At 49.8% G+C, this 26,927-nt stretch overlaps 1 protein-coding gene across 1 annotated transcript in view; it reads right to left on the reverse strand.

The window, feature by feature from the left end:
- Positions 1-259: 259 nt before the first annotated feature.
- LOC134984746 (zinc finger protein 260-like) overlaps positions 260-26,927 on the reverse strand; it is a 42,784-nt gene continuing 16,116 nt past the window's right edge. The window contains exon 2 of the mRNA XM_063950243.1: positions 260-3,207. Coding sequence (XP_063806313.1) covers positions 1,388-3,207 — 1,820 coding nt within the window. The 3' untranslated portion in view covers positions 260-1,387. The remainder of the gene's footprint in view (positions 3,208-26,927) is intronic.

The raw sequence follows: 26,927 nt of genomic DNA on the forward strand, positions 1-26,927 counted from the left end.
TGGAAATATAGCTTGCAGCTCTCCTTGAAACAAAAGAACTGCGAGCGATCTCCAGAAAAACGATCCGGAAGATTTACTTTCGGCTCCTTAACCCCTGAAGGTGCTGCTGCTGCGGGAACTCCGCCAGCGGCCTGGGAGGTGTGCATTTTAATGGACAAATCACTAAATTGACGAGTCAGGACCTGCACCTGATCGACCACCTGTTGCAACGTATTTTGAGGGGTATGCTCCATATTCCCACAAAATTTCAACAGGAGTATTGGGCTGCTGAATATGTTATGCACACCAGTGCCTGCAGGAATGTACTGGTGTCTGAACAGAGAGGGATGCAAAACAAATGAACTAACAGACAGACTGGGAAATATGACATCACATACACAGAAAGTGATAGGGTAACAAAACCAACACAAAGTGAACAGATAAGCCCAGAGGCTAAGAAACTGGGTGTCTCCCTAGTATTACAAATGCTCAGATGGAAAAGGCAAGATGTTGTGTTTTAATACGTAGAGAACCCGAAATGCTGTTGCTAAGGGCAACAGCAAAACCCTAAAGGGTTACCAACGGGTGTGGCAGCAAACTCCTTGGTCAGAGATGGAATAGTAGACACAAGGAGAGTCTCCACAATCCTATTTCTCACTTGCAGGGCACAGGTTCAGCTTCCTGCCACTAAACTGACACATGGACGCCCTGCACAGTGAGAGAGGATTAAGCATGCAGGTCTGAAAGTACAGTCACAAACCTGCTGGGTTCTCAGAATAACAAAAGAACTTTAGCAGGCTAAACGACTGACTCCAGTCTTACTGCTAGGTCTGGATTGGCAGAGTGTAGTACCAAATCTCCAGGCCTATTTGCAGTAAGCAATAACAAATACAAAGCTACACAGTACTGGCTAATTTTCAGGAACTGACTAACCAACAAAGATTCAGCAGCATCTGCTTAATCTGAGAAGAGGCCTTATAAAGCAGGTGCTGGCCACGCCCCACTCAGACCTCACAGACTGTGAGCACAAAAACCAGCACCGGATCCCCTGCCTGTAACCACTGCACAGCAAAAGACCCGAACTGGAGTATCAGCTGCGCTCAGGTTATTCCGCTAGCACTCGTCTCCCGGTTGCCATGACGACGTGGCAGCACAGGGCAGGAGACCCTAACAGTTTCACAAAGACTGAATCACAGCCAACTGGCATCATCCACCCCTGGCGCTCAGCTAGACAACCATTTAGGATTGGTATTAGGTTCTCAGTACATGGAGCAAAAAGCAGGTAATCAGCATAGCAGTGGTAGACCAGGCTATGACGTCTGATTATATCACCCAGTGGTAGCATTTATATTTTATAAAGCTTAGGAGATAGGATTGACCCTTGAGGAACATTGCATGACAGTGATAATTATACTACAGAAGATTTAAATAGTTCCGTACTTGGGTAATGTCTAATATGTTCAACAAGAGCGGATTTATTTCTCTCACGGCATGAAAATGGCTTCTCACCTGTGTGACTCCTCTGATGTGTAACAAGATGTGATTTCGATGAAAAACATTTCCCACACTCAGAACATGGAAATGGCTTCTCACCTGTGTGACTTCTCTGATGTGTAACAAGAGCTGATTTATATGCGAAACATTTCTCACACTCAGAACAGGAAAATGGCCTCTCACCTGTGTGAGCATGCTGATGAGTAACAAAATGTGATCTCTGTGCAAAACATTTCCCACACTCAGAGCAGGAAAATGGCTTCTCACCTGTGTGACTTCTCTGATGTGTAACAAGAGCTGATGTCTGTGAGAAACATTTCCCACACTCAGAACAGGAATATGGCTTCTCACCTGTGTGACTTCTCTGATGTGTAACAAGAGCTGATTTATGTGAGAAACATTTCCCACACTCAGAACATGGAAATGGCTTCTCACCTGTGTGACTTCTCTGATGTGTAACAAGAGCGGATTTATGTGCGAAATATTTCCCACACTCAGAACAGGAAAATGGCCTCTCACCTGTGTGAGCATGCTGATGAGTAACAAAATGTGATCTCTGTGCAAAACATTTCCCACACTCAGAGCAGGAATATGGCTTCTCACCTGTGTGACTTCTCTGATGTGTAACAAGAGCTGATGTCTGTGAGAAACATTTCCCACACACAGAACAGGAATACGGCTTCTCACGTGTGTGACTTCTCTGATGTGTAACAAGATGTGATTTCGATGAAAAACATTTCCCACACTCAGAACATGGAAATGGCTTCTCACCTATGTGACTTCTCTGATGTCTAACAAGAGCTGATTTATATGCGAAACATTTCTCACACTCAGAACAGGAAAATGGCCTCTCACCTGTGTGAGCATGCTGATGAGTAACAAAATGTGATCTCTGTGCAAAACATTTCCCACACTCAGAGCAGGAAAATGGCTTCACACCTGTGTGACTTCTCTGATGTGTAACAAGAACTGATTTATGTGCGAAACATTTCCCACACTCAGAACAGGAAAATGGCCTCTCACCTGTGTGACTTCTCTGATGTGTAACAAGAGCTGATTTATGTGCGAAACATTTCCCACACTCAGAACAGGAAAATGGCCTCTCACCTGTGTGAGCATGCTGATGAGTAACAAAATGTGATCTCTTTGCAAAACATTTCCCACACTCAGAGCAGGAAAATGGCTTCTCACCTGTGTGACTTCTCTGATGTGCAACAAGAGCTGATGTCTGTGAGAAACATTTCCCACACTCAGAACAGGAATATGGCTTCTCACCTGTGTGAATTCTCTTATGTACAACAAGAGCTGATTTGTGTGTAAAACATTTCACACACACAGAACATGGAAATGGCTTCTCACCTGTGTGACTTCTCTGATGTGTAACAAGATTTGATTTATATGTAAAACATTTCCCACATTCAGAGCAAGAAAATGGCCTGTCACCTGCCTTAGCTGGCTGATGAGTAATAAGGTTTGTGTTCTGTGTAAAACATTTGGCATCTATAGAACAGGGAAACACTGTATCTACTCTCAGAGCTCTAACAGATGCACCAATATCGGAGTGATCAGGAGAACATTTCCCAGGATCAGAGGGACCAGCTGATAGAGCTGGATGTATAATTGGGATAATGAGATTAGTTCCTGGAGAATCCTGTCTACTGTCATCATTTATGTCACAATCCGGGGATAACATTAGATGTCCTTCTGAGATATTCCAGCTTGTGTGTCCATCTGCTGGAAATAAAATACATTAATAAATATAAAATGAGTCGACAAGACACAGGGTGTTACAGGATACAATATATAATTCTATAACTGACATGTTTTACCTGTAATCATTGCTTTTATGTTTATTAAAAAAAACAAAAAAAAGATAGGATGCTTAGACTGGAGCTTGATCAACACTGAATCCTCACGTGGGATTACTAGAGGTGACATGGGCGCTCATGTGGGATTACTAGAGGTGACATGGGCGCTCATGTGGGATTACTAGAGGTGACATGGGCGCTCATGTGGGATTACTAGAGGTGACATGGACACTCATGTGGGATTACTAGAGGTGACATGGACGCTCATGTGGGATTACTAGAGGTGACATGGGCGCTCATGTGGGATTACTAGAGGTGACATGGACGCTCATGTGGGATTACTAGAGGTGACATGGACGCTCATGTGGGATTACTAGAGGTGACATGGACGCTCATGTGGGATTACTAGAGGTGACATGGACGCTCATGTGGGATTACTAGAGGTGACATGGACGCTCATGTGGGATTACTAGAGGTGACATGGACGCTCATGTGGGATTACTAGAGGCGACATGGACGCTCATGTGGGATTACTAGAGGTGACATGGACGCTCATGTTTGATTACTAGAGGTAACATGGACGCTCATGTGGGATTACTAGAGGTGACATGGACGCTCATGTTTGATTACTAGAGGTGACACGGACGCTGATGTGGGATTACTAGAGGTGACATGGACGCTCATGTGGGATTACTAGAGGCGACATGGACGCTCATGTGGGATTACTAGAGGCGACATGGGCGCTCATGTTTGATTACTAGAGGTGACATGGACGCTCATGTGGGATTACTAGAGGTGACATGGACGCTTATGTGGGATTACTAGAGGTGACATGGACGCTCATGTGGGATTACTAGAGGTGACATGGACGCTCATTTGGTATTACTAGAGGTGACACGGACGCTCTTGTGGGATTACTAGAGGTGACACGGGCGCTCATGTGGGATTACTAGAGGTGACACGGACGCTCATGTGGGATTACTGGAGGAGACATGGACGCTCGTGTGGGATTACTAGAGGTAACATGGACGTTCATGTGCGATTACTAGATGTGACACGGACGCTCATGTGGGATTACTGGAGGAGACATGGACGCTCGTGTGGGATTACTAGAGGTGACATGGATGCTCATGTGGGATTACTAGAGGAGACATGGGCGCTCATGTGGGATTACTAGAGGTAACATGGACGCTCATGTGGGATTACTAGAGGTGACGTGGGCGCTCATGTGGGATTACTAGAGGTAACATGGACGCTCATGTGGGATTACTAGAGGTAACATGGACGCTCATGTGGGATTACTAGAGGTGACCTGGACGCTCATGTGGGATTACTAGAGGTGACATGGACGCTCATGTTTGATTACTAGAGGTAACATGGACGCTCATGTGGGATTACTAGAGGTGACACGGACGCTCATATGGGATTACTAGAGGTGACATGGACGCTCATGTGGGATTACTAGAGGCGCCATGGACGCTCATGTGGGATTACTAGAGGCGACATGGGCGCTCATGTTTGATTACTAGAGGTGACATGGACGCTCATGTGGGATTACTAGAGGTGACATGGACGCTCATGTGGGATTACTAGAGGTGACATGGACGCTCATGTTTGATTACTAGAGGTGACACGGACGCTCTTGTGGGATTACTAGAGGTGACACGGGCGCTCATGTGGGATTACTAGAGGTGACACGGACGCTCATGTGGGATTACTGGAGGAGACATGGACGCTCGTGTGGGATTACTAGAGGTAACATGGACGCTCATGTGCGATTACTAGATGTGACACGGACGCTCATGTGGGATTACTGGAGGAGACATGGACGCTCGTGTGGGATTACTAGAGGTGACATGGACGCTCATGTGGGATTACTGGAGGAGACATGGACGCTCGTGTGGGATTACTAGAGGTGACATGGACACTCATGTGGGATTACTAGAGGTGACATGGACGCTCATGTGGGATTACTAGAGGTGACATGGACGCTCATGTGGGATTACTAGAGGTGACATGGACGCTCATGTGGGATTACTAGAGGTGACATGGACGCTCATGTGGGATTACTAGAGGCGACATGGACGCTCATGTGGGATTACTAGAGGAGACATGGGCGCTCATGTGGGATTACTAGAGGTGACATGGACGCTTATGTGGGATTACTAGAGGTTACATGGACGCTCATGTGGGATTACTAGAGGTGACACGGACGCTCATGTGGGATTACTAGAGGTGACATGGACGCTCATTTGGTATTACTAGAGGTGACACGGACGCTCTTGTGGGATTACTAGAGGTGACATGGACGCTCATTTGGTATTACTAGAGGTGACACGGACGCTCTTGTGGGATTACTAGAGGTGACACGGACGCTCATGTGCGATTACTAGATGTGATACGGACGCTCATGTGGGATTACTGGAGGAGACATGGACGCTCGTGTGGGATTACTAGAGGTGACATGGACGCTCATGTGGGATTACTAGAGGAGACATGGACGCTCGTGTGGGATTACTAGAGGTGACATGGACGCTCATGTGGGATTACTAGAGGTGACATGGACGCTCATGTGGGATTACTAGAGGAGACATGGACGCTCGTGTGGGATTACTAGAGGTGACACGGACGCTCATGTGGGATTACTGGAGGAGACATGGACGCTCGTGTGGGATTACTAGAGGTGACATGGACGCTCATGTGGGATTACTGGAGGAGACATGGACGCTCGTGTGGGATTACTAGAGGCGACATGGATGCGCACTAATAAATAATAGGATTTTAATACCTACCGGTAAATCCTTTTCTCTGAGTCCATAGAGGATGCTGGGGTCATCAATAGAACCATGGGGTATAGACAGGATCCGCAGGAGACATGGGCACTTTAAGACTTTAATAAGGGCGTGAACTGGCTCCTCCCTCTATGCCCCTCCTCCAGACCTCAGTTATAGGAACTGTGCCCAGGGAGACGGACATTTTGAGGAAAGGATTTATGATTTATTTTTAAGGTGAGATACATACCAGCTCACACCAGAACCATGCCGTACAACGTGGCATTCCATAGAACACAAGCCAACAGCACCAACAATGTCAGCAACAGGCTGAACATAACTAGAACACAACTAGATGTGTGTAACCAGAACAAACAAACAAACCAGATAACTTCCCAAAAAAACTAAGTGTATATACAGGAGGGCACCTAACATCAGTAGTGCCTTGGTAAGGGGTGCAATACCCCCAGTGAAATCTCCTCCTACTATTAAATCAAAAGGGTTTTTCCGCTGCGGCACGTGCATGGGATGCCGAACCATAAGGGGTGACGGCAGCAGCAAGATTAGTGTATTGACAATAAATGGAAAAAAAAGATCACCGTGAGGGAATTCATTACTTGTAACACCAAGAATGTGGTGTATGCTGTAGAATGCACGTGCGGCCTCTTTTACATAGGGAGGACCTCGAGACCCTTGAAGGTCCGGATAAGCGAACATGTAAGAAATATTAGGAACGGGCTGACAATACACGCCCTATCCGACCATTTTCGCTTAATTCATAATAAGTGTCCATCTGCGATTAAAAGGTTTATAGGAATCCAATGGATAAAAGGACATTAGAGACAGAGGGATCCGTCTACCCAATGTTAGGGTCTCCTGTCCTGTGCTGATACATCGTCATGGCAACCGGGAGGCAAGTGCTAGCGGAGTAACCTGAGCGCAGCTGATACTCCGGTTCGGGTCTTTTGCTGTGCAGTGGTTACAGGCTCTGTGCACGGCAGGGGATTCGGTGCTGGTTTTTGTGCTCACAGTCTGTGAGGTTTGAGTGGGGTGTGGACAACACCTGCTTTATAAACCCTCTTCTCAGGTTAAGCAGATGCTGCTGAATCTTTGTTGGTTAGTCAGTTTCTGAAAGTTAGCCAGTACTGTGTAACTTTGTATTTGTTTGTTGCTTACTGCAAATAGGCCTTGGGATTTGGTACTACACTCTTTCAATCCAGACCTAGCAGTAAGACTGGAGTCAGTCGTTTAACTTGCTGGGGTTCTTTTGCTACTCTGTGAACTTAGCAAGTTTGCGGCTGTATTCTCAGACTTGCCTGCCAAAATCCTTTCTCACTGTGCAAGGTGTTCAGGTGTCAGTTTAGTGGCAGTAAACTGAACCAGTGCACTACAAGTGAGGACTAGGATAGTGGAGACTCTCCTTGTGTCTATTATTCCATCTCTGACCAAGGAGTTTACTGCCACACCCGTTGGTAACCCTTTAGGGTTTTGCTGTTGCCCTTAGCAACAGCATTTCGGGTTCTCTACGTATTAAAACACAACATCTCGCTTCATTCCATCTGAGCATTTTTAATACTAGGGAGACACCCAGTTTCTTAGCCTCTGGGCTTCTCTGTTCACTTTGTGTTTATTTTGTTACCCTATCACCTTCTGTGTACGTAATGTCATATTCCCCAGTCTGTCTGTGAGTTCATTTGTTTTGCATCCCTCTCCGTTAAGACACCAGTACATTCCTGCAGGCACTGGTGTGCATAACAGTTCAGACACCAGTACATTCCTGCAGGCACTGGTGTGCATAACATATTCAGCAGCCCAAATACTCCTGTTGAAATTTTGTGGGAATATGGAGCATACCCCTAAAAATACTTTGCAACAGGTGGTCGATCAGGTGCAGGTCTTGACTAGACAATTTAATGATTTGTCCATTAAAATGCACACCTCCCAGGCCGCTGGTGGAGCTCCCTCAGCAGCAGCACCTTCAGGGGTTAAGGAGCCAAAAGTAAATCTCCCAGATCGTTTTTCTGGAGATCGCTCGCAGTTCTTTTGTTTCAAGGAGAGCTGCAAGCTATATTTCCAGCTTAGGCCTCAGTCTTCTGGGTCGGAGATTCAGCGGGTGGGCATATGATTTCCTTGCTACAAGGAGACCCACAGGTCTGGGCATATGGGTTGCAGCCAGACTGTCCGTCGCTTAAAAGTGTTGATGCTTTTTTTACGGCACTGGGCATGTTGTATGATGACCCTGACAAGACGGCCTCAGCCGAGGCTCAGATTTCGATCCTTAAGCAAGGGCGAAGGCCAGTTGAGGTTTACTGTACGGAGTTTCGGAGGTTGGCCCATGATACCCAGTGGAATGACCCAGCCCTGAGACACCAGTACCGAAGAGGTCTTTCTAACCAGATAAAAGACCAACTGGTACAATATCCCTTGCCCTATAGCTTGGATCAGCTCATGCAGTTATCCATCCGGGTGGATAGACGACTGAGAGAGCGTAGGCTTGAAAGGGAGACTGAGGTTTCCTTCTTTCCCAAGGGAACCTCAGACTCTGAGGAATTTTCCGAGGAGCCTATGCAGATTGGGGCTACTCGCCTCTCCTCGCGTGAGAAGACGCGGAGGAGACAGCAGGGGTTGTGTTTGTACTGTGGGAATAAAGGTCATGTGGTAGTATCATGCCCAGAAAAGCCGGAAAACTTCAGGGCCTGAGGGTGATGGGAAATATCCTGTCAGGCCAGAAGTCAGAATTTCCCAAGAAGACTTTTATAATTTCGGTGACCTTGTAGATCCTCGGTCAAACTGTCAAGACTGAGGCCTTTGTGGACAGTGGGGCCGACGGGGTTTTTATGGACCGCCAATTCGCCCTGAAACGCTCTGTTCCCTTAGTACCCCTGGCATCGGAAATTGAGATCTGTGGGTTAAACGGGGAACCATTATCCCAGGGTAAAATTACCTCTTGCACTAGCCAGATTTCTTTGTTTATTGGAGCCACACACTCTGAAGAATTGTCCTTTTATGTGACTGTCTGTACTTTTGCCCCATTGGTGTTGGGGTTACCCTGGTTAAGGGCCCACAATCCTCAATTTGACTGGGTCTCTGGGGAGATTCTTAGTTGGGGTACGGATTGTTTCAGGAGTTGCTTGAGCCTTCCAGTCAGGCTTTCGCAGCTAAGTTTGCCAGGATTGCCAGGATGTTATGCAGATTTTGCGGACGTGTTCTCCAAAAAAGTTGCAGAGGTACTACCTCCCCATCGCCCCTATGACTGTGCCATTGATTTGTTGCCGAATGCTAAGCTTCCCAAGAGCAGGTTGTACTCCCTGTCACGTCCTGAGACTCAGGCTATGGCAGAGTACATTCAGGAGAACTTGGCTAAGGGATTTATCAGACCTTCACAGTCTCCAGTTGGGTCGGGGTTCTTCGTCGTGGGTAAAAAGGACGGTTCATTGAACCGTATCACGATTAAAAACTCATACCCACTGCCTCTCATTTCGGTCTTGTTTGACCAGCTTCGTACTGCCACCATTTTTTCTAGGATTGACCTACGCGGTGCGTACAAATCTAATCCGAATAAGAGATGGGGGTGAATGGAAGACTGCCTTTAATACCCACTCAGGGCATTATGAATATTTGGTGATGCCTTTTGGGCTCTGTAATGCCCCGGCAGTCTTCCAGGATTTCATGAACGATGTGCTCAGGGAATATTTGGGTAGATTCTGAGTTGTATACTTAGATGACATCCTAATCTTCTCCCATTCCCTGGAGGAACATCGGAAGCATGTACGCTTAGTCCTCCAGAAACTCAGAGACCACCGGCTTGGGGCAAAGCTGGAGAAGTGCGAATTTGAAGTTCAGCAAATCGCATTTCTAGGATATATTATCTCCCCAGAAGGTTTCCAAATGGAGGGTTCTAAGGTACAGGCAGTCCTGGATTGGGTGCAGCCCACTAATTTGAAGGCGCTTCAGCGTTTCCTGGGCTTTGCGAATTTTTATAGACGATTTATCGCTGGATTTTCATCTATAGTGGCGCCCTTGGTGGCACTCGCTAAGAAAGGGGCGGATGTTGCTCACTGGTCTTGTGAGGCCAAAGCGGCTTTTGCCCGTCTCAAAAGGGCATTTGTCTCGGCCAAGGTGCTGCGACACCCAGATCCAGAGCGTCCTTTTGTGGTGGAGGTGGATGCCTCTGAGATGGGTATTGGGGCAGTGCTCTCTCAGATGGGAGTGTCTGATAATCGCCTTCATCCCTGTGCTTACTTTTCCCATAAATTTTCGCCTGCCCAGATGAATTATGATGTGGGTAACCAGGAATTGTTGGCTATTAAGGATGCACTCGAGGAGTGGAGACACTGGCTTGAGGGGGCTAAGTTTGTGGTCTCAATTCTCACCGACCATAAGAATTTGGCATATTTAGAGTCAGCGAAGCGTCTCAATGCCAGGCAGGCACGATGGGCTTTGTTTTTTGCTTGCTTTAATTTTTTGATAACATATCGCTCTGGGTCAAAAAACATCAAGGCTGATGCGCTCTCGCTGAGTTTTGCTCCAATCCAGGAGACCACCGAGGAGCCATTGCCCATTGTGTCCCCATCATGTATTAAAGTGGGCATTACCCAGGACCTCTTGTCATTAGTCCTTAGAGCACAGGAGCAGGCTCCTCCAGACCTTCCGGTAGGTCTTTTGTTTGTGCCTCCTAGGTTAAGACAGCGAGTGTTCCTGGAATTCCATGCCAAGAAGTCGGCAGGTCACCCGGGTATTGCCAGAACTCGGGAGTTGCTATCTAGGGCGGTGTGGTGGCCCTCGGTGGCTAAGGATGTGGATCAGTGGGTTCGGGCATGTGACATCTGTGCCCGAAATAAGACTCCTAGAGGGGTTCCTGTTGGCCCATTACATCCACTCTCTATTCCATCTAAGCCATGGACCCACATTTCAATGGATTTTGTGGTGGACTTGCCCAAATCCTCGGGGATGACAGCCATCTGGGTTGTCGTTGACAGGTTTTCGAAAATGGCGCACTTCGTTCCACTGGTTGGGCTGCCATCGGCCAGACGCCTGTCTGAATTATTTATGCTGCATGTTGTGCACCTCCACGGGTTGCCACTTGATGTGGTCTCTGACCGCGGATCCCAGTTTGAGGCCAAATTCTGGAGGGCATTTTGTTCCGATCTCCATATTTCTGTCAGCTTGTCGTCAGGCTACCATCCGCAGTCTAATGGGCAGACTGAAAGGGTGAACCAGTCCTTGGAGCAGTTCCTCAGGTGTTATGTCTCCAAGTGTCAGACTGACTGGGTTGATCATCTGTCCATGGCGGAGTTTGCCTATAACAACGCGGCTCACTCTGCTACAGGGATCTCTCCCTTCCTTTGTGTGTATGGGCATCATCCTAAGGCCAATTCTTTTGACCCCCTGGATTCCACGCCTGGTGGTTCCTCTGTGGTTTCGGTCCTTAGAGGTATTTGGAGGAAAGTGAAGAAAGCCCTTGTGTCTGTGTCATTCGTGACCAAAAGGGATTTTGATAAGCGGAAAAGACCCTGCAGCTTCAAATTAGGAGACTTCGTCTGGTTGTCTACCAAGAATTTGAAGTTGAGACAGCCATCTCATAAGTTAGGCCCCTGGTTCATCGGCCCTTATAAGATCACCAGGGTTATCAATCCGGTGGCATTTCAGTTAGATCTGCCCCGTTCTTTGGGTATCAATAAAACATTTCATTGTTCCCTTTTAAAACGGGCGATTAGTAATCCTTCTTCCAGTGGAAGACCTTCTCCTCTTCTGATACGTCGCCAGAGGGAGTTTGTTGTTGAAAGGATTCTTGACTCCAAGATGGTTCGGGTCGGCTGTCATTTTTGGTGCACTGGAAGGGGTATGGTCCGGAGGAGCGGTCGTGGGGGCGCAGTTGTGATCTTCATGCCCCCAGACTGATACGCTCTTTCTTCTCGCAGTTCCCCGATAAACCCGGTGGTAGGGGTTCTTTGACCCCTCGTCAGAGGGGGGTACTGTTAGGGTCTCCTGTCCTGTGCTGCCACGTCATCATGGCAACTGGGAGACAAGTGCTAGCGGAGTAACCTGAGCGCAGCTGATACTCCGGTTCGGGTCTTTTGCTGTGCAGTGGTTACAGGCTCTGTGCACGGCAGGGGATCCGGTGCTGGTTTTTGTGCTCACAGTCTGTGAGGTCTGAGTGGGGCGTGGACAGCACCTGCTTTATAAACCCTCTTCTCAGGTTAAGCAGATGCTGCTGAATCTTTGTTGGTTAGTCAATTTCTGAAAGTTAGCCAGTACTGTGTAACTTTGTATTTGTTTGTTGCTTACTGCAAATAGGCCTTGGGATTTGGTACTACACTCTGCCAATCCAGACCTAGCAGTAAGACTGGAGTCAGTTGTTTAGCTTGCTGGGGTTCTTTTGCTACTCTGTGAACTTAGCAAGTTTGCGGCTGTATTCTCAGACTTGCCTGCCAAAATCCTTTCTCACTGTGCAAGGTGTTCAGGTGTCAGCTTAGTGGCAGTAAGCTGAACCAGTGCACTGCAAGTGAGGACTAGGATTGTGGAGACTCTCCTTGTGTCTATTATTCCATCTCTGACCAAGGAGTTTACTGCCACACCCGTTGGTAACCCTTTAGGGTTTTGCTGTTTCCCTTAGCAACAGCATTTCGGGTTCTCTACGTATTAAATCACAACATCTCGCTTCATTCCATCTGAGCATTTCTAATACTAGGGAGACACCCAGTTTCTTAGCCTCTGGGCTTCTCTGTTCACTTTGTGTTTATTTTGTTACCCTATCACCTTCTGTGTACGTACCCTATCACCTTCTGTGTACGTAATGTCATATTCCCCAGTCTGTCTGTGAGTTCATTTGTTTTGCATCCCTCTCCGTTCAGACACCAGTACATTCCTGCAGGCACTGGTGTGCATAACACCCAACTAGCAAAAAAAAGGCTATATCCATTTGACTGACCCTGGGAGATCTCGGACGAAAGGTGAAAGAAGTGCCGTGGTTGCCGTGGATAAACATTTCAACCTACATGCTCATTCTGCACCGATTTCCGGTAACTATCTAGATTGGACTCCCGGGCTGAACAGACCATCTGTGGTTTAACACACTGCCATTGTGTTAATTACTGCCATTACCACTGCCATTATACACATTGCATTTTGTGTTCTATCAGTAATTGCTGTTACGACTATTTCTGTGGGTTTTTTTTTATCTGCCACCATATACATTTGCACTTTATGCTGTCTTTTTATCTGATGTGATTGTGAATAAATTCGTTTTAGTGTGCTTCACTATATGCACTTTCCATTTCTTTCCTTTGGATACCTGTTCCAAATTCATGGGAATGAATAATTAAGTACAGTGGGCGTTTGACTACAAAATCTCCCAATTGTAATGCGCTTGGTTGAATGTATTGGTACCATTTTTGTTTTTGCATGTATCCTATCTGTTAGGGTGGAGGTTGTTTCAGGGAGTCACCTCTGAGTTATCACTACACGTTACTGAGCTGCTAGAACTAGTGCGCACCCAGGAGAGGATCTACACCGCAATTTCTTTCATTGTATTAAAATCCTATTTTCTCTTTCATCCTAGAGGATGCTGGGGTCATCAATAGAACCATGGGGTTATACCAAAGCTCTGGAATGGGCGGGAGAGTGCGGATGACTCTGCAGCACCGATTGACCAAATTTTAGGTCATCATCGGCCAAGGTATCAAACTTGTAAAACTTAGCAAAAGTGTTTGACCCTGACCAAGTAGCAGCTCGGCAAAGCTGTAATGCTGAGACCCCTCGGGCAGCCGCTCAGGATGAGCCCACCTTCCTAGTGGAATGGGCCTTTACCGATTTTGGCAACGGCAATCCAGCCGTTGAATGAGCCTGCTGAATCGTATGACAGATCCAGCGTGCAATGGTCTACTTGGAAGCAGGACACCCAATCCTGTTGGGAGCATACAGGACAACCAGAGCCTCTGTTTTCCTAATCTGAGCCGTTCTGGCGACATAGATTTTTAAAGCTCTGACCACATCCAGAGACTTTGACTCCGCTAAAGTGTCAGTAGCCACTGGCACCACAATAGGTTGGTTTATATGAAAAGAGGAAACCACCTTCGGCAGAAACTGTTGACGAGTTCTCAACTCTGCTCTATCTTCATGGAAGATCAAATAAGGGCTCTTGTGAGACAAGGCCGCCAATTCGGACACCCGCCGTGTGGATGCCAAGGCCAATAAAATGACCACTTTCCAAGTGAGGAATTTCAAATCCACCTTTCGTAAAGGTTCAAACCAATGAGATTGAAGGAACTGTAACACCATGTTAAGGTCCCAAGGTGCCACGGGAGGCACAAAAGGAGGTTGGATGTGTAACACCCCCTTTACAAACATTTGCACCTCAGGAAGTGAGGTCAATTGTTTCTGAAAGAAAACTGACAATGCAGAAATCTGTACTTTAATGGATCCTAATTTAAGGCCCGCATCCACTCCAGCTTGTAAAAAGTGGAGAAAACGTCCAAGTAAAATTTTTTCCACATAAGCCTTCTTGGACTCGCACCAGACAAGAAATACAAAAGGGATTTTTCCCACGCACTCTGCTGACTGTTAGTAAGAAGAACTATATACTATGTAATAATAGGAAATTAGAGCTCTTCGTTACATATGTTTTGCAAAAGATATGATAAGCCTCCAGGCCACTTCACGGCTGCTCTATTACTGGAGGTCCCTACCTAAGCATAGGTCCAGGGCTTGGACCCCACAAATTCGGCTCAGGCCCGACCACCCCAGGGCAGCACACCATTGAAATACTAAAGTGTTAATATGTGTTAAGAAAGAAGCAGAGGCTATGGGTTAGAAAGTGCTACAAAAATAAGGGTGTTAATAAAATACTCAAAAGAGTAATATTAGTGAAAAAATAGGAGTGTTACATAAGTGCTAAATAAATAATATGGCATGCTACCCCAAGGTGGCCCAGCCCCACCAGACCCGAGGGGTACCACTCCCCAAACCCATACACAGCATAATAATAATTACATCCACTATGGGTCATACAATTGCTTAATGTATAGCCACATGATAATGGCACATACAGAACATATCCAGATTGAGAGCTAGTTTACCTGGAGGCACCCCTGTATCCTCCAAATGGCACCACAGGACCCAGCATGCCCTCCTAATGCTGGCTCCATCTATGCCTCTCTGAACTGCAATAAATAGTGGAAAACTGGACTCGCACCAGGAAATATATTTCCTCCAAATACGGTGATAGTGTTTTGACGTAACACACTTTCTAGCCTGAATAAGAGTGGGAATGACTTCACTGGGAATACCCTTCTGGGTTAGAATCTGGCGTTCAACCGCCATGCCGTCAAACGTAGCCGCGGTAAATCTTGATACTGACATGGCCCCTGCTGTAACAGGTCCTCTCGTAGAGGAAGCGTCCAGGGATTTCCTATGCGTAAATCCTGAAGATCAGGATACCAAGCCCTCCTTGGCCAATCTGGAACAATGAGGATCGTCTGAACCTTTCTTCTTCTTCTTATAATTTTTAACACTCTCGGAATGAGAGGAAGTGGAGGGAACACATACCGACTGAAACACCCACGGTGTCACCAGAGCGTCCACCGCTATGGCTTGAGGGTCCCTTGACCTGGCGCAATAATTTTGGAGTTTCTTGTTGAGACGAGACGCCATCATGTCTAATTGGGGAGTACCCCAGCGACTTGTCACTTCTGTGAAGACTTCTGGATGAAGGCTCCACTCTCCTGGATGGAGATCGTGTCTGCTGAGGAAGTCTGCTTCCCAGTTGTCCACTCCTGGAATGAAGATAGCTGACAGAGCGCTTAGATGTTTCTCCGCCCAGCGGAGAATCCTTGTGGCTTCTGCCATTGCTGCTCTGCTTTTTGTTCCGCCCTGGCGGTTGATGTAAGTTGCTGCTGTTACATTGTCCGACTGGATGAGGACGGGTCGACTTTGAAGAAGGCGTTCCGTTTGTAGAAGGCCGTTGTAAGTGGCCCTTAATTCCAGAACGTTTATGTGGAGACAAGTCTCCTGACTTGACCATCTTCCTTGGAAGTTTTCCCTGTGTGACTGCACCCCAACCCCGGAGACTTGCATCCATGGTCACTAGAATCCAATCCTGAATTCCGAACCTGCATCCCTCGAGGAGGTGAGAACTGTGCAGCCACCACAGGAGTGATATCCTTGTCTTTTGAGGACAGGACTATCGTCCGTTGCATGTGTAGGTGGGAACCGGACCACTTGTCCAACAGGTCCCTCTGGAATACTCTGGCATGGAATCTGCCAAACTGAATGGCCTCATAGGCCGCCACCATCTTTCCCAGCAAGCGAGTGCATTGATGGATCGACACTGGTTGGTTTTAAGATTTGTTTTACCAGAGTCTGAAGTTCCCAAGCTTTTTCTTCTGGAAGAAAAACTCTGTCCAGATTCATCCCCAGAAACGACAGGTGGGTCGTAGGGATCAACGGAGATTTCGGCAGGTTGAGTAGCCAGCCATGTTGTTGCAACACCTTCAGGGACAGTGCAATGTTCTCTAACAACTTGTCCCTGCATCTGGCTTTCATCAGGAGATCGTCCAAGTATGTGATAATCATGACACCTTGCATGCAAAGAAGAATCATCATCTCCGCCATCACTTTGGTGAAAATCCTCGGAGCCGTGGACAGCCCAAACGGCAACGTCTGAAATTGGTAATGACAATCCTAAACCACAAAGCGCAGGAAGGCCTGATGAGGAGGATAAATGGGAACATGTAGGTAGGCATCCTTTATGTCTAAGGAGACCATAAAGTCCCCTTCCTCCAGACTGGAGATCACTGCTCTGAGAGACTCCATCTTGAATTTGAATTTCTGCAGAAAGAAATTTAGGTCTTTTAGGTTGAGGATCGGTCTGACCGAGCCGTCCGGCTTCGGAACCACGAATAAGCTGGAATAAAAGCCTTGTCCCTGTTGCGCAGGGGGAACTGTGATAACGACCTGGTTCTGACACAATTTTTGTATTGTGTCGCACACTACCTCTATGCCAGTCAGAGAAGCTGGCAAGGCTGATTTGAAAAATAGGCGAGGGGGAATGTCTTAAAATTCTAGTTTGTACCCTTGTGACACAATTTTTTAAATCCAAGGTTCCAGGCCCGAGCGAACCCAGACCTGGCTGAAGAGCTTGAGATGTGCCCCAACCGGCGAGGACTCCCAAAGGGGAGCCCCAGCGTCATGCAGTGGACTTGGCAGAAGCCGTGGAGGACTTCTGTTCTTGGGAGGCAGAGAAGCCTGGGTTTCTTTTACCTCTTCCCCTGCCTCTAGCAGCAAGGAAGGCAGAGCCTCTTCCTCTTCGGTATCTATTGGGCCGAAAGGACTGCATTTGATAATAATGCATTTTCTTATGTTTTGGGGGAACATAAGGTAAAAATGACAATTTTCCTGCGGTAGCTGTAGAGACGAGGTCTGTAAGGTCGTCCCCAAACAACGTACCTCCTTTATAAGGCAAAGATTCCATATTTCTTTTGGAATCAGAATCCGCATTCCACTGGTGAATCCACAATGCTCGCCTAGCAGCTACCGCCATTGCATTGGCTTTTGCTCCCAGCGTCCTTGATGTAACCCAGCGTCAGCATTATGCTGTTTCTGTCTAGGGTATCTATATCCGTTAACAAGGAATCTGCCCATTTCTCAATAGCACTACTGACCCAAGCAGAAGCAATGACCGGCCTGAGTTGTGTACCCGTGGTCGCATAGATGGATTTAAGAGTAGCTTCCTGCTTACGATCCGCAGGGTCTTTAAGGGTCGTTGTACCAGAGGACGATAAAGCCACCTGTTTTGATAAATGCGACAGGGCCTTATCAACCACAGGGACCGATTCCCATTTTTCCCGATCAGCAGTGGGGAAAGGATATGCCACTGGAATTCTTTTGGGAATCTGAAATTTCTTGTCAGGAGTGTCCCATATCTTCTCAAAAAGAGCGTTCAGTTCATGAGAAGGGGGAAATGTTACCTCAGTTTTCTTCCCCTTATACATACAGACCCTAGTATCAGGAACAGTCGGGTCGTCTTTTATATGTAAAATATCTCTAACAGCAACAATCATGTACTGAATGCTCTTAGCTAATTTTGGATCCAATCTGGAGTCAGTATCCGTGTCGGTATTGGCATCAGCTAACTGGTCAAATGTACGCTTACGTGACCCCGCAGAGTCCTGAACCTGAGACAATACATCATCCACAGATTTCTTATAAGCTTGGGTCTGAGCCTCAGCCTTATCCAACCTATTATTAATAAGAGCCATATTCACATTTAAAGCATTCAAGACATTATTAGCCCAGTCAGGAGTCGGCTGTGTCGACGGGGCCACCCCTAATGTTATCTGTGCTCCCAGTACAGGCTCTTCCTGGGAAGCGCATTCAACCTCAGACATTTTCACCACACATGTACAAACACCTCCTTCTTGCTTGAACTTCCATATTACTCTGGGCAGGAGTGACACCGGAGGGAACATGTACGGCAGCCGAAAGTTCCATGAAATTGCCAGAGCATCCACGAACGCTGCTTGAGGATCCCTCGGCCTTGCTCCGAAGACCGGAACCTTGTGATTGTGTCGAGACGCCATCAGGTCTACATCTGGTAGGTCCCACTTGTCCACTATGAGTTGAAATACTACCGAATGAAGGCTCCACTCTACGGCGTGTACGTCCTGACGACTGAGATAGTTGGCTTCCCAGTTGAGGACTCCCGGAATGAACACTGCGGATATGGCCGGCAGATGGCGTTCCGCCCACTGAAGAATCCATGATACATCCCTCATTGCCATGCGGCTTCAAGTGCCGCCTTTATGATTTATGTAGGCCACCGTGGTGGCGTTGTCCGACTGTACTTGAACAGGCCTGTTCTGTACCAAATACTGGGCCAGGTTCAGTACATTGGACACTGCCTGCATTTCCAGAATGTTGATCGGGAGGAGAGACTCCTCCTTGGTCCACCGACCCTGAAGGGGGTGTTGCTCCAACACCACGCCCCAACCTCTCAGACTGGCATCAGTCGTCAGCAGGACCCAGCTGGATATCCAGAAGGGACGACTCCTGCTCAATCGTTGGTCCTGAAGCCACCAGCTCAGTGACATACAGACCTCCAGAGACAAGGAGATATCATTTGAGATCTGATCCGGTGAGGAAGGCCGTCCCACTTGGCAAGAATCAGCCTCTGCAGAGAGCGAGAATGGAATTGAGCGTACTCCACCATGTCGAATGCCGACACCATGAGACCTAGTGCTTGCATTGCCGAATGTATCGACACTTGCGGATAGGAAGCAACGAATCTTATCCTGAAGTTTCAGGGCTTTCTCCTGAGACAAGAACAACCGCTGGTTGTGAGTGTCCAATAACGCTCCCAGGTGCACAGGAGAACTTCTGGAGAATTTGCTAGGATCAACAAATCGTCCAGATACGGCAGGATCCTGACTCCTTGACGGCGGAGTGCAGCCGTCATCACCGCCATAACTTTGGTGAAAACACGAGGAGCCGTTGTCAAACCAAAAGGCAACACCCGAAATTGGTAATGGAGGTTGCCCACTGCAAACCGCAGGCACTGCTGATGCAATAGGAATATGGAGGCAGGCATCCTGTATGTCCAGGAAGACCATATAGTCCCCAGGCTCCAAGGCCAGAACAATAGAGCGGAGAGTTTCCATACGAAACTTGGAGACTTCCACATACTTGTTTAATGCCTTGAGATTGAGAATGGGCAGAGAGGACCCATTCGGTTTCAGGACTGGGAACAGTGGTGAATAGTACCCCTTGCCTCTGAGTCAGAGGCACCTGTACCCACCACTCCTGTAGTCAGGAGGGAATGTACTACCTAATGAAGAGTGTTTGCTTTTACCAGATCCAGAGGGACGTCTGTCAGGCAAAATCATTGAGGGGGATGTTTCTTGAAGGATACGGCGTAACCTCGAGTGACGAATTCCCAGACCCAGGCATCTGAAGTGGTCTTCAACCATTCCTGGGCAAAACCTAGAAGTCGGTCCCCTACTCTGGGATCCCCCAGGGGGAGGCCCGCCCCGTCATGCGGCCAGCTTGTCAGTCTTGGAAGCAGGCTGATGGGCAGGTCCGCTTAGGTCTGGGCTTGGCAGGTTTGGAAGCACAAGCTTGTTTCGGGTATGCCTGACCTTTTGCTTTTCCTGGAGGATGAAAGGGATGAGGGAAAAGTACTTTTAGCCTTCGGAGCAGTACTAAGTAGGCAGGCTGTTTGTGCGGAAGCCAGATCAGCCACAATCTTATTGAGGTCTCCAAAGAGAATGTCTCCCTTTGGAAGCACCGCCAGGGTTTTCTTGGAATCCATATCCACCAACTAGGATCTCAACCAAAGGATACGTCTGGCCAAGACGGACGTAGTAGTAGCCTTGGCCGCCAGCACCCTGGCATCGGAGGCCGCCTCCTTAAGGTACCGAGAAGCCGTGGCAATATAAGAGAGACATTGTCGAGCATGCTCAGATGCGTTGGAAGGCAGCTCCGCTTCTAGTTCTGGAGCCCACGCCTCAACTTTAGCAGCCCATGTTGCTGCAATGGTTGGCCTATGCACAGCCCCCGTTCGGGTGTAAATCGCTTTTAAACAACCCTCCACACGTCTATCCGTTGGTGCCCGCAGAGAGGTGACGGTAGTTACTGGCAGAGCAGAGGAAACTACCATGCGTGCCACATGAGAATCTACAGGCGGAGGAATTTCCCAATTTTTACATAGCTCTGCAGAGAGAGGATAGCGAGCCAACAGTCTCTTATGCAGTGTGAATTTTGTTCCCGGCTTTTCACAGGATTCCTGAAGTATGTCAGCCAAGTGTTGAAAAAGAGGTAAAACCTGTTTAACCATTTTTATACGTTTAAATCTGTCCGGATTTTTAGAGACAGCCACAGGCCCAGGTTCATCAGAGACCTAAGAATGAGCCCGAAAGCCTCCACAAATCAGGGACATCCACCATAGACTTTCCTACCCCATCAGAAGCATCTGAGTCAGTGTCTGTGGGATCAGTATATGCACCATCCTCCTCAGAGGATGTGTACAGGACAGCGGTGGATTGGGAGGAGGTAATAACCCGTTTAGAAGGCGTCTTAGGTGGACGAGAGTGAGATTTAGATCTAGTCAGTGATCGGTTCAAGTGCTGTAACTGAGTTGAGATTCGATCCGCCCATGGCATATAGACTGCAGGGACCATAAACTGCTGCACTGGCACAGGTGGTCCCACAGAAGGCGCCCGTTTAGTTACCAGCGTATGTAACAACGTGTACCACTACTGCACCCATCCTGCACCTATCTTACCCCCTGCTACCACTACTGCACCCATCCTGCCCCCTGCTACCACTGCTGCACCTATCCTACCCCCTACTACCATTACTGCACCCATCCTGCCCCCTGCTACCACTACTGCACCCATCCTGCCCCCTGCTACTACCACTACTGCACCCATCCTGCCCCCTGCTACCACTACTGCACCTATCCTACCCCCTGCTACCACTACTGCACCCATCCTGCCCCCTACTACCACTACTGCACCCATCCTGCCCCCTACCACTACTGCACCCATCCTGCCCCCTACCACTGCTGCACCTATCCTACCCCCTGCTACCACTACTGCACCTCTCCTACCCCCTACTACCACTACTGCACCCATCCTGCCCCCTACCACTGCTGCACCTATCCTACTCCCTGCTACCACTACTGCACCTGTCCTACCCCCTGCTACCACTACTGCCCCTATCTTACCCCCTGCTACCATTACTGCACCTATCCTGCCCCCTACCACTGCTGCACCTATCTTACCCCCTGCTACCACTACTGCACCTATCCTACCCCCTGCTACCACTACTGCCCCTATACTACCCCCTGCTACCACTACTGCACCTATCCTACCCCCTGCTACCACTACTGCCCCTATCCTACCCCCTGCTACCACTACTGCACCTATCCTACCCCCTGCTACCACTACTGCACCCATCCTGCCCCCTGCTACTACCACTACTGCACCCATCCTGCCCCCTACCACTGCTGCACCTATCTTACCCCCTGCTACCACTACTGCACCTATCCTACCCCCTACCACTGCTGCACCTATCTTACCCCCTGCTACCACTACTGCACCTATCCTACCCCCTGCTACCACTACTGCACCCATCCTGCCCCCTACCACTGCTGCACCTATCTTACCCCCTGCTACCACTACTGCACCTATCCTGCCCCCTACCACTGCTGCACCTATCTTACCCCCTGCTACCACTACTGCACCTATCCTACCCCCTGCTACCACTACTGCACCTATCTTACCCCCTGCTACCACTACTGCACCTATCCTACCCCCTGCTACCATTACTGCACCTATCCTACTCCCTGCTACCACTACTGCACCTGTCCTACCCCCTGCTACCACTACTGCCCCTATCTTACCCCCTGCTACCATTACTGCACCTATCCTGCCCCCTACCACTGCTGCACCTATCTTACCCCCTGCTACCACTACTGCACCTATCCTACCCCCTGCTACCACTACTGCCCCTATCCTACCCCCTGCTACCACTACTGCACCTATCCTACCCCCTGCTACCACTACTGCCCCTATCCTACCCCCTGCTACCACTACTGCACCTATCCTACCCCCTGCTACCACTACTGCACCCATCCTGCCCCCTGCTACTACCACTACTGCACCCATCCTGCCCCCTACCACTGCTGCACCTATCTTACCCCCTGCTACCACTACTGCACCTATCCTACCCCCTACCACTGCTGCACCTATCTTACCCCCTGCTACCACTACTGCACCTATCCTACCCCCTGCTACCACTACTGCACCCATCCTGCCCCCTACCACTGCTGCACCTATCTTACCCCCTGCTACCACTACTGCACCTATCCTGCCCCCTACCACTGCTGCACCTATCTTACCCCCTGCTACCACTACTGCACCTATCCTACCCCCTGCTACCACTACTGCACCTATCTTACCCCCTGCTACCACTACTGCACCTATCCTACCCCCTGCTACCATTACTGCACCTATCCTGCCCCCTACCACTGCTGCACCTATCTTACCCCCTGCTACCACTACTGCACCTATCCTACCCCCTGCTACCACTACTGCCCCTATCCTACCCCCTGCTACCACTACTGCACCTATCCTACCCCCTGCTACCACTACTGCACCCATCCTGCCCCCTGCTACTACCACTACTGCACCCATCCTGCCCCCTGCTACCACTACTGCACCTATCCTACCCCCTGCTACCACTACTGCACCCATCCTGCCCCCTACTACCACTACTGCACCCATCCTGCCCCCTACCACTACTGCACCCATCCTGCCCCCTACCACTGCTGCACCTATCCTACCCCCTGCTACCACTACTGCACCTCTCCTACCCCCTACTACCACTACTGCACCCATCCTGCCCCCTACCACTGCTGCACCTATCCTACTCCCTGCTACCACTACTGCACCTGTCCTACCCCCTGCTACCACTACTGCCCCTATCTTACCCCCTGCTACCATTACTGCACCTATCCTGCCCCCTACCACTGCTGCACCTATCTTACCCCCTGCTACCACTACTGCACCTATCCTACCCCCTGCTACCACTACTGCCCCTATACTACCCCCTGCTACCACTACTGCACCTATCCTACCCCCTGCTACCACTACTGCCCCTATCCTACCCCCTGCTACCACTACTGCACCTATCCTACCCCCTGCTACCACTACTGCACCCATCCTGCCCCCTGCTACTACCACTACTGCACCCACCCTGCCCCCTACCACTGCTGCACCTATCTTACCCCCTGCTACCACTACTGCACCTATCCTACCCCCTACCACTGCTGCACCTATCTTACCCCCTGCTACCACTACTGCACCTATCCTACCCCCTGCTACCACTACTGCACCCATCCTGCCCCCTACCACTGCTGCACCTATCTTACCCCCTGCTACCACTACTGCACCTATCCTGCCCCCTACCACTGCTGCACCTATCTTACCCCCTGCTACCACTACTGCACCTATCCTACCCCCTGCTACCACTACTGCACCTATCTTACCCCCTGCTACCACTACTGCACCTATCCTACCCCCTGCTACCATTACTGCACCTATCCTACTCCCTGCTACCACTACTGCACCTGTCCTACCCCCTGCTACCACTACTGCCCCTATCTTACCCCCTGCTACCATTACTGCACCTATCCTGCCCCCTACCACTGCTGCACCTATCTTACCCCCTGCTACCACTACTGCACCTATCCTACCCCCTGCTACCACTACTGCCCCTATCCTACCCCCTGCTACCACTACTGCACCTATCCTACCCCCTGCTACCACTACTGCCCCTATCCTACCCCCTGCTACCACTACTGCACCTATCCTACCCCCTGCTACCACTACTGCACCCATCCTGCCCCCTGCTACTACCACTACTGCACCCATCCTGCCCCCTACCACTGCTGCACCTATCTTACCCCCTGCTACCACTACTGCACCTATCCTACCCCCTACCACTGCTGCACCTATCTTACCCCCTGCTACCACTACTGCACCTATCCTACCCCCTGCTACCACTACTGCACCCATCCTGCCCCCTACCACTGCTGCACCTATCTTACCCCCTGCTACCACTACTGCACCTATCCTGCCCCCTACCACTGCTGCACCTATCTTACCCCCTGCTACCACTACTGCACCTATCCTACCCCCTGCTACCACTACTGCACCTATCTTACCCCCTGCTACCACTACTGCACCTATCCTACCCCCTGCTACCATTACTGCACCTATCCTGCCCCCTACCACTGCTGCACCTATCTTACCCCCTGCTACCACTACTGCACCTATCCTACCCCCTGCTACCACTACTGCCCCTATCCTACCCCCTGCTACCACTACTGCACCTATCCTACCCCCTGCTACCACTACTGCCCCTATCCTACCCCCTGCTACCACTACTGCACCTATCCTACCCCCTGCTACCACTACTGCACCCATCCTGCCCCCTGCTACTACCACTACTGCACCCATCCTGCCCCCTACCACTGCTGCACCTATCTTACCCCCTGCTACCACTACTGCACCTATCCTACCCCCTACCACTGCTGCACCTATCCTACCCCCTGCTACCACTACTGCACCTGTCCTACCCCCTACTACCACTACTGCACCTATCCTACCCCCTGCTACCACAACTGCACCTATCCTACCCCCTGCTACCACTACTGCCCCTATCCTACCCCCTGCTACCACTACTGCACCTATCTTACCCCCTGCTACCACTACTGCACCCATCCTGCCCCCTGCTACTACCACTACTGCACCCATCCTGCCCCCTACCACTGCTGCACCTATCTTACCCCCTGCTACCACTACTGCACCTATCCTACCCCCTGCTACCACTACTGCCCCTATCCTACCCCCTGCTACCACTACTGCACCTATCCTACCCCCTGCTACCACTACTGCACCTATCCTGCCCCCTACCACTGCTGCACCTATCTTACCCCCTGCTACCACTACTGCACCTATCCTACCCCCTGCTACCACTACTGCACCTATCCTGCCCCCTACCACTGCTGCACCTATCTTACCCCCTGCTACCACTACTGCACCTATCCTACCCCCTGCTACCACTACTGCCCCTATCCTACCCCCTGCTACCACTACTGCACCTATCCTACCCCCTGCTACCACTACTGCACCCATCCTGCCCCCTGCTACTACCACTACTGCACCCATCCTGCCCCCTACCACTGCTGCACCTATCTTACCCCCTGCTACCATTACTGCACCTATCCTGCCCCCTACCACTGCTGCACCTATCTTACCCCCTGCTACCACTACTGCACCTATCCTACCCCCTGCTACCACTACTGCCCCTATCCTACCCCCTGCTACCATTACTGCACCCATCCTGCCCCCTGCTACCACTACTGCCCCTATCCTACCCCCTGCTACCATTACTGCACCCATCCTGCCCCCTGCTACCACTACTGCACCCATCCTGCCCCCTGCTACTACCACTACTGCACCCATCCTGCCCCCTACCACTGCTGCACCTATCTTACCCCCTGCTACCATTACTGCACCCATCCTGCCCCCTGCTACCACTACTGCACCTATCCTACCCCCTGCTACCACTACTGCACCTATCCTACCCCATACCACTACTGCACCTATCCTACCCCCTACCACTACTGCACCCATCCTACCCCCTACCACTACTGCACCCATCCTACCCCCTACCACTACTGCACCCATCCTGCTACCACCACTACTGCACCTATCCTACCCCCTACTACCACTACTGCACCCATCCTGCTACCACTACTGCACCTATCCTACCCCCTGCTACCACTACTGCACCTATCCTACCCCCTACTACCACTACTGCACCCATCCTGCTACCACTACTGCACCTATCCTACCCCCTACCACTACTGCACCCATCCTGCTACCACCACTACTGCACCTATCTTACCCCCTGCTACCACTACTGCACCTATCCTACCCCCTACTACCACTACTGCACCCATCCTGCTACCACCACTACTGCACCTATCTTACCCCCTGCTACCACTACTGCACCTATCCTACCCCCTGCTACCACTACTGCACCTATCCTACCCCCTGCTACTACTGCACCCATCCTGCTACCACCACTACTGCACCTATCCTGCCCCCTGCTACCACTACTGCACCCATCCTACCCCCTGCTACCACTAATGCACCTATCCTTCCCCCTGCTACCACTACTGCACCTATCCTGCCCCCTGCTACCACTACTGCACCTATCCTTCCCCCTGCTACCACTACTGCACCCATCCTACCCCCTGCTACCACTACTGCACCTATCCTTCCCCCTGCTACCACTACTGCACCTA

This window comes from Pseudophryne corroboree (genome assembly GCF_028390025.1).
Source record: "Pseudophryne corroboree isolate aPseCor3 chromosome 3 unlocalized genomic scaffold, aPseCor3.hap2 SUPER_3_unloc_8, whole genome shotgun sequence".
NCBI lineage: Eukaryota > Metazoa > Chordata > Amphibia > Anura > Myobatrachidae > Pseudophryne > Pseudophryne corroboree.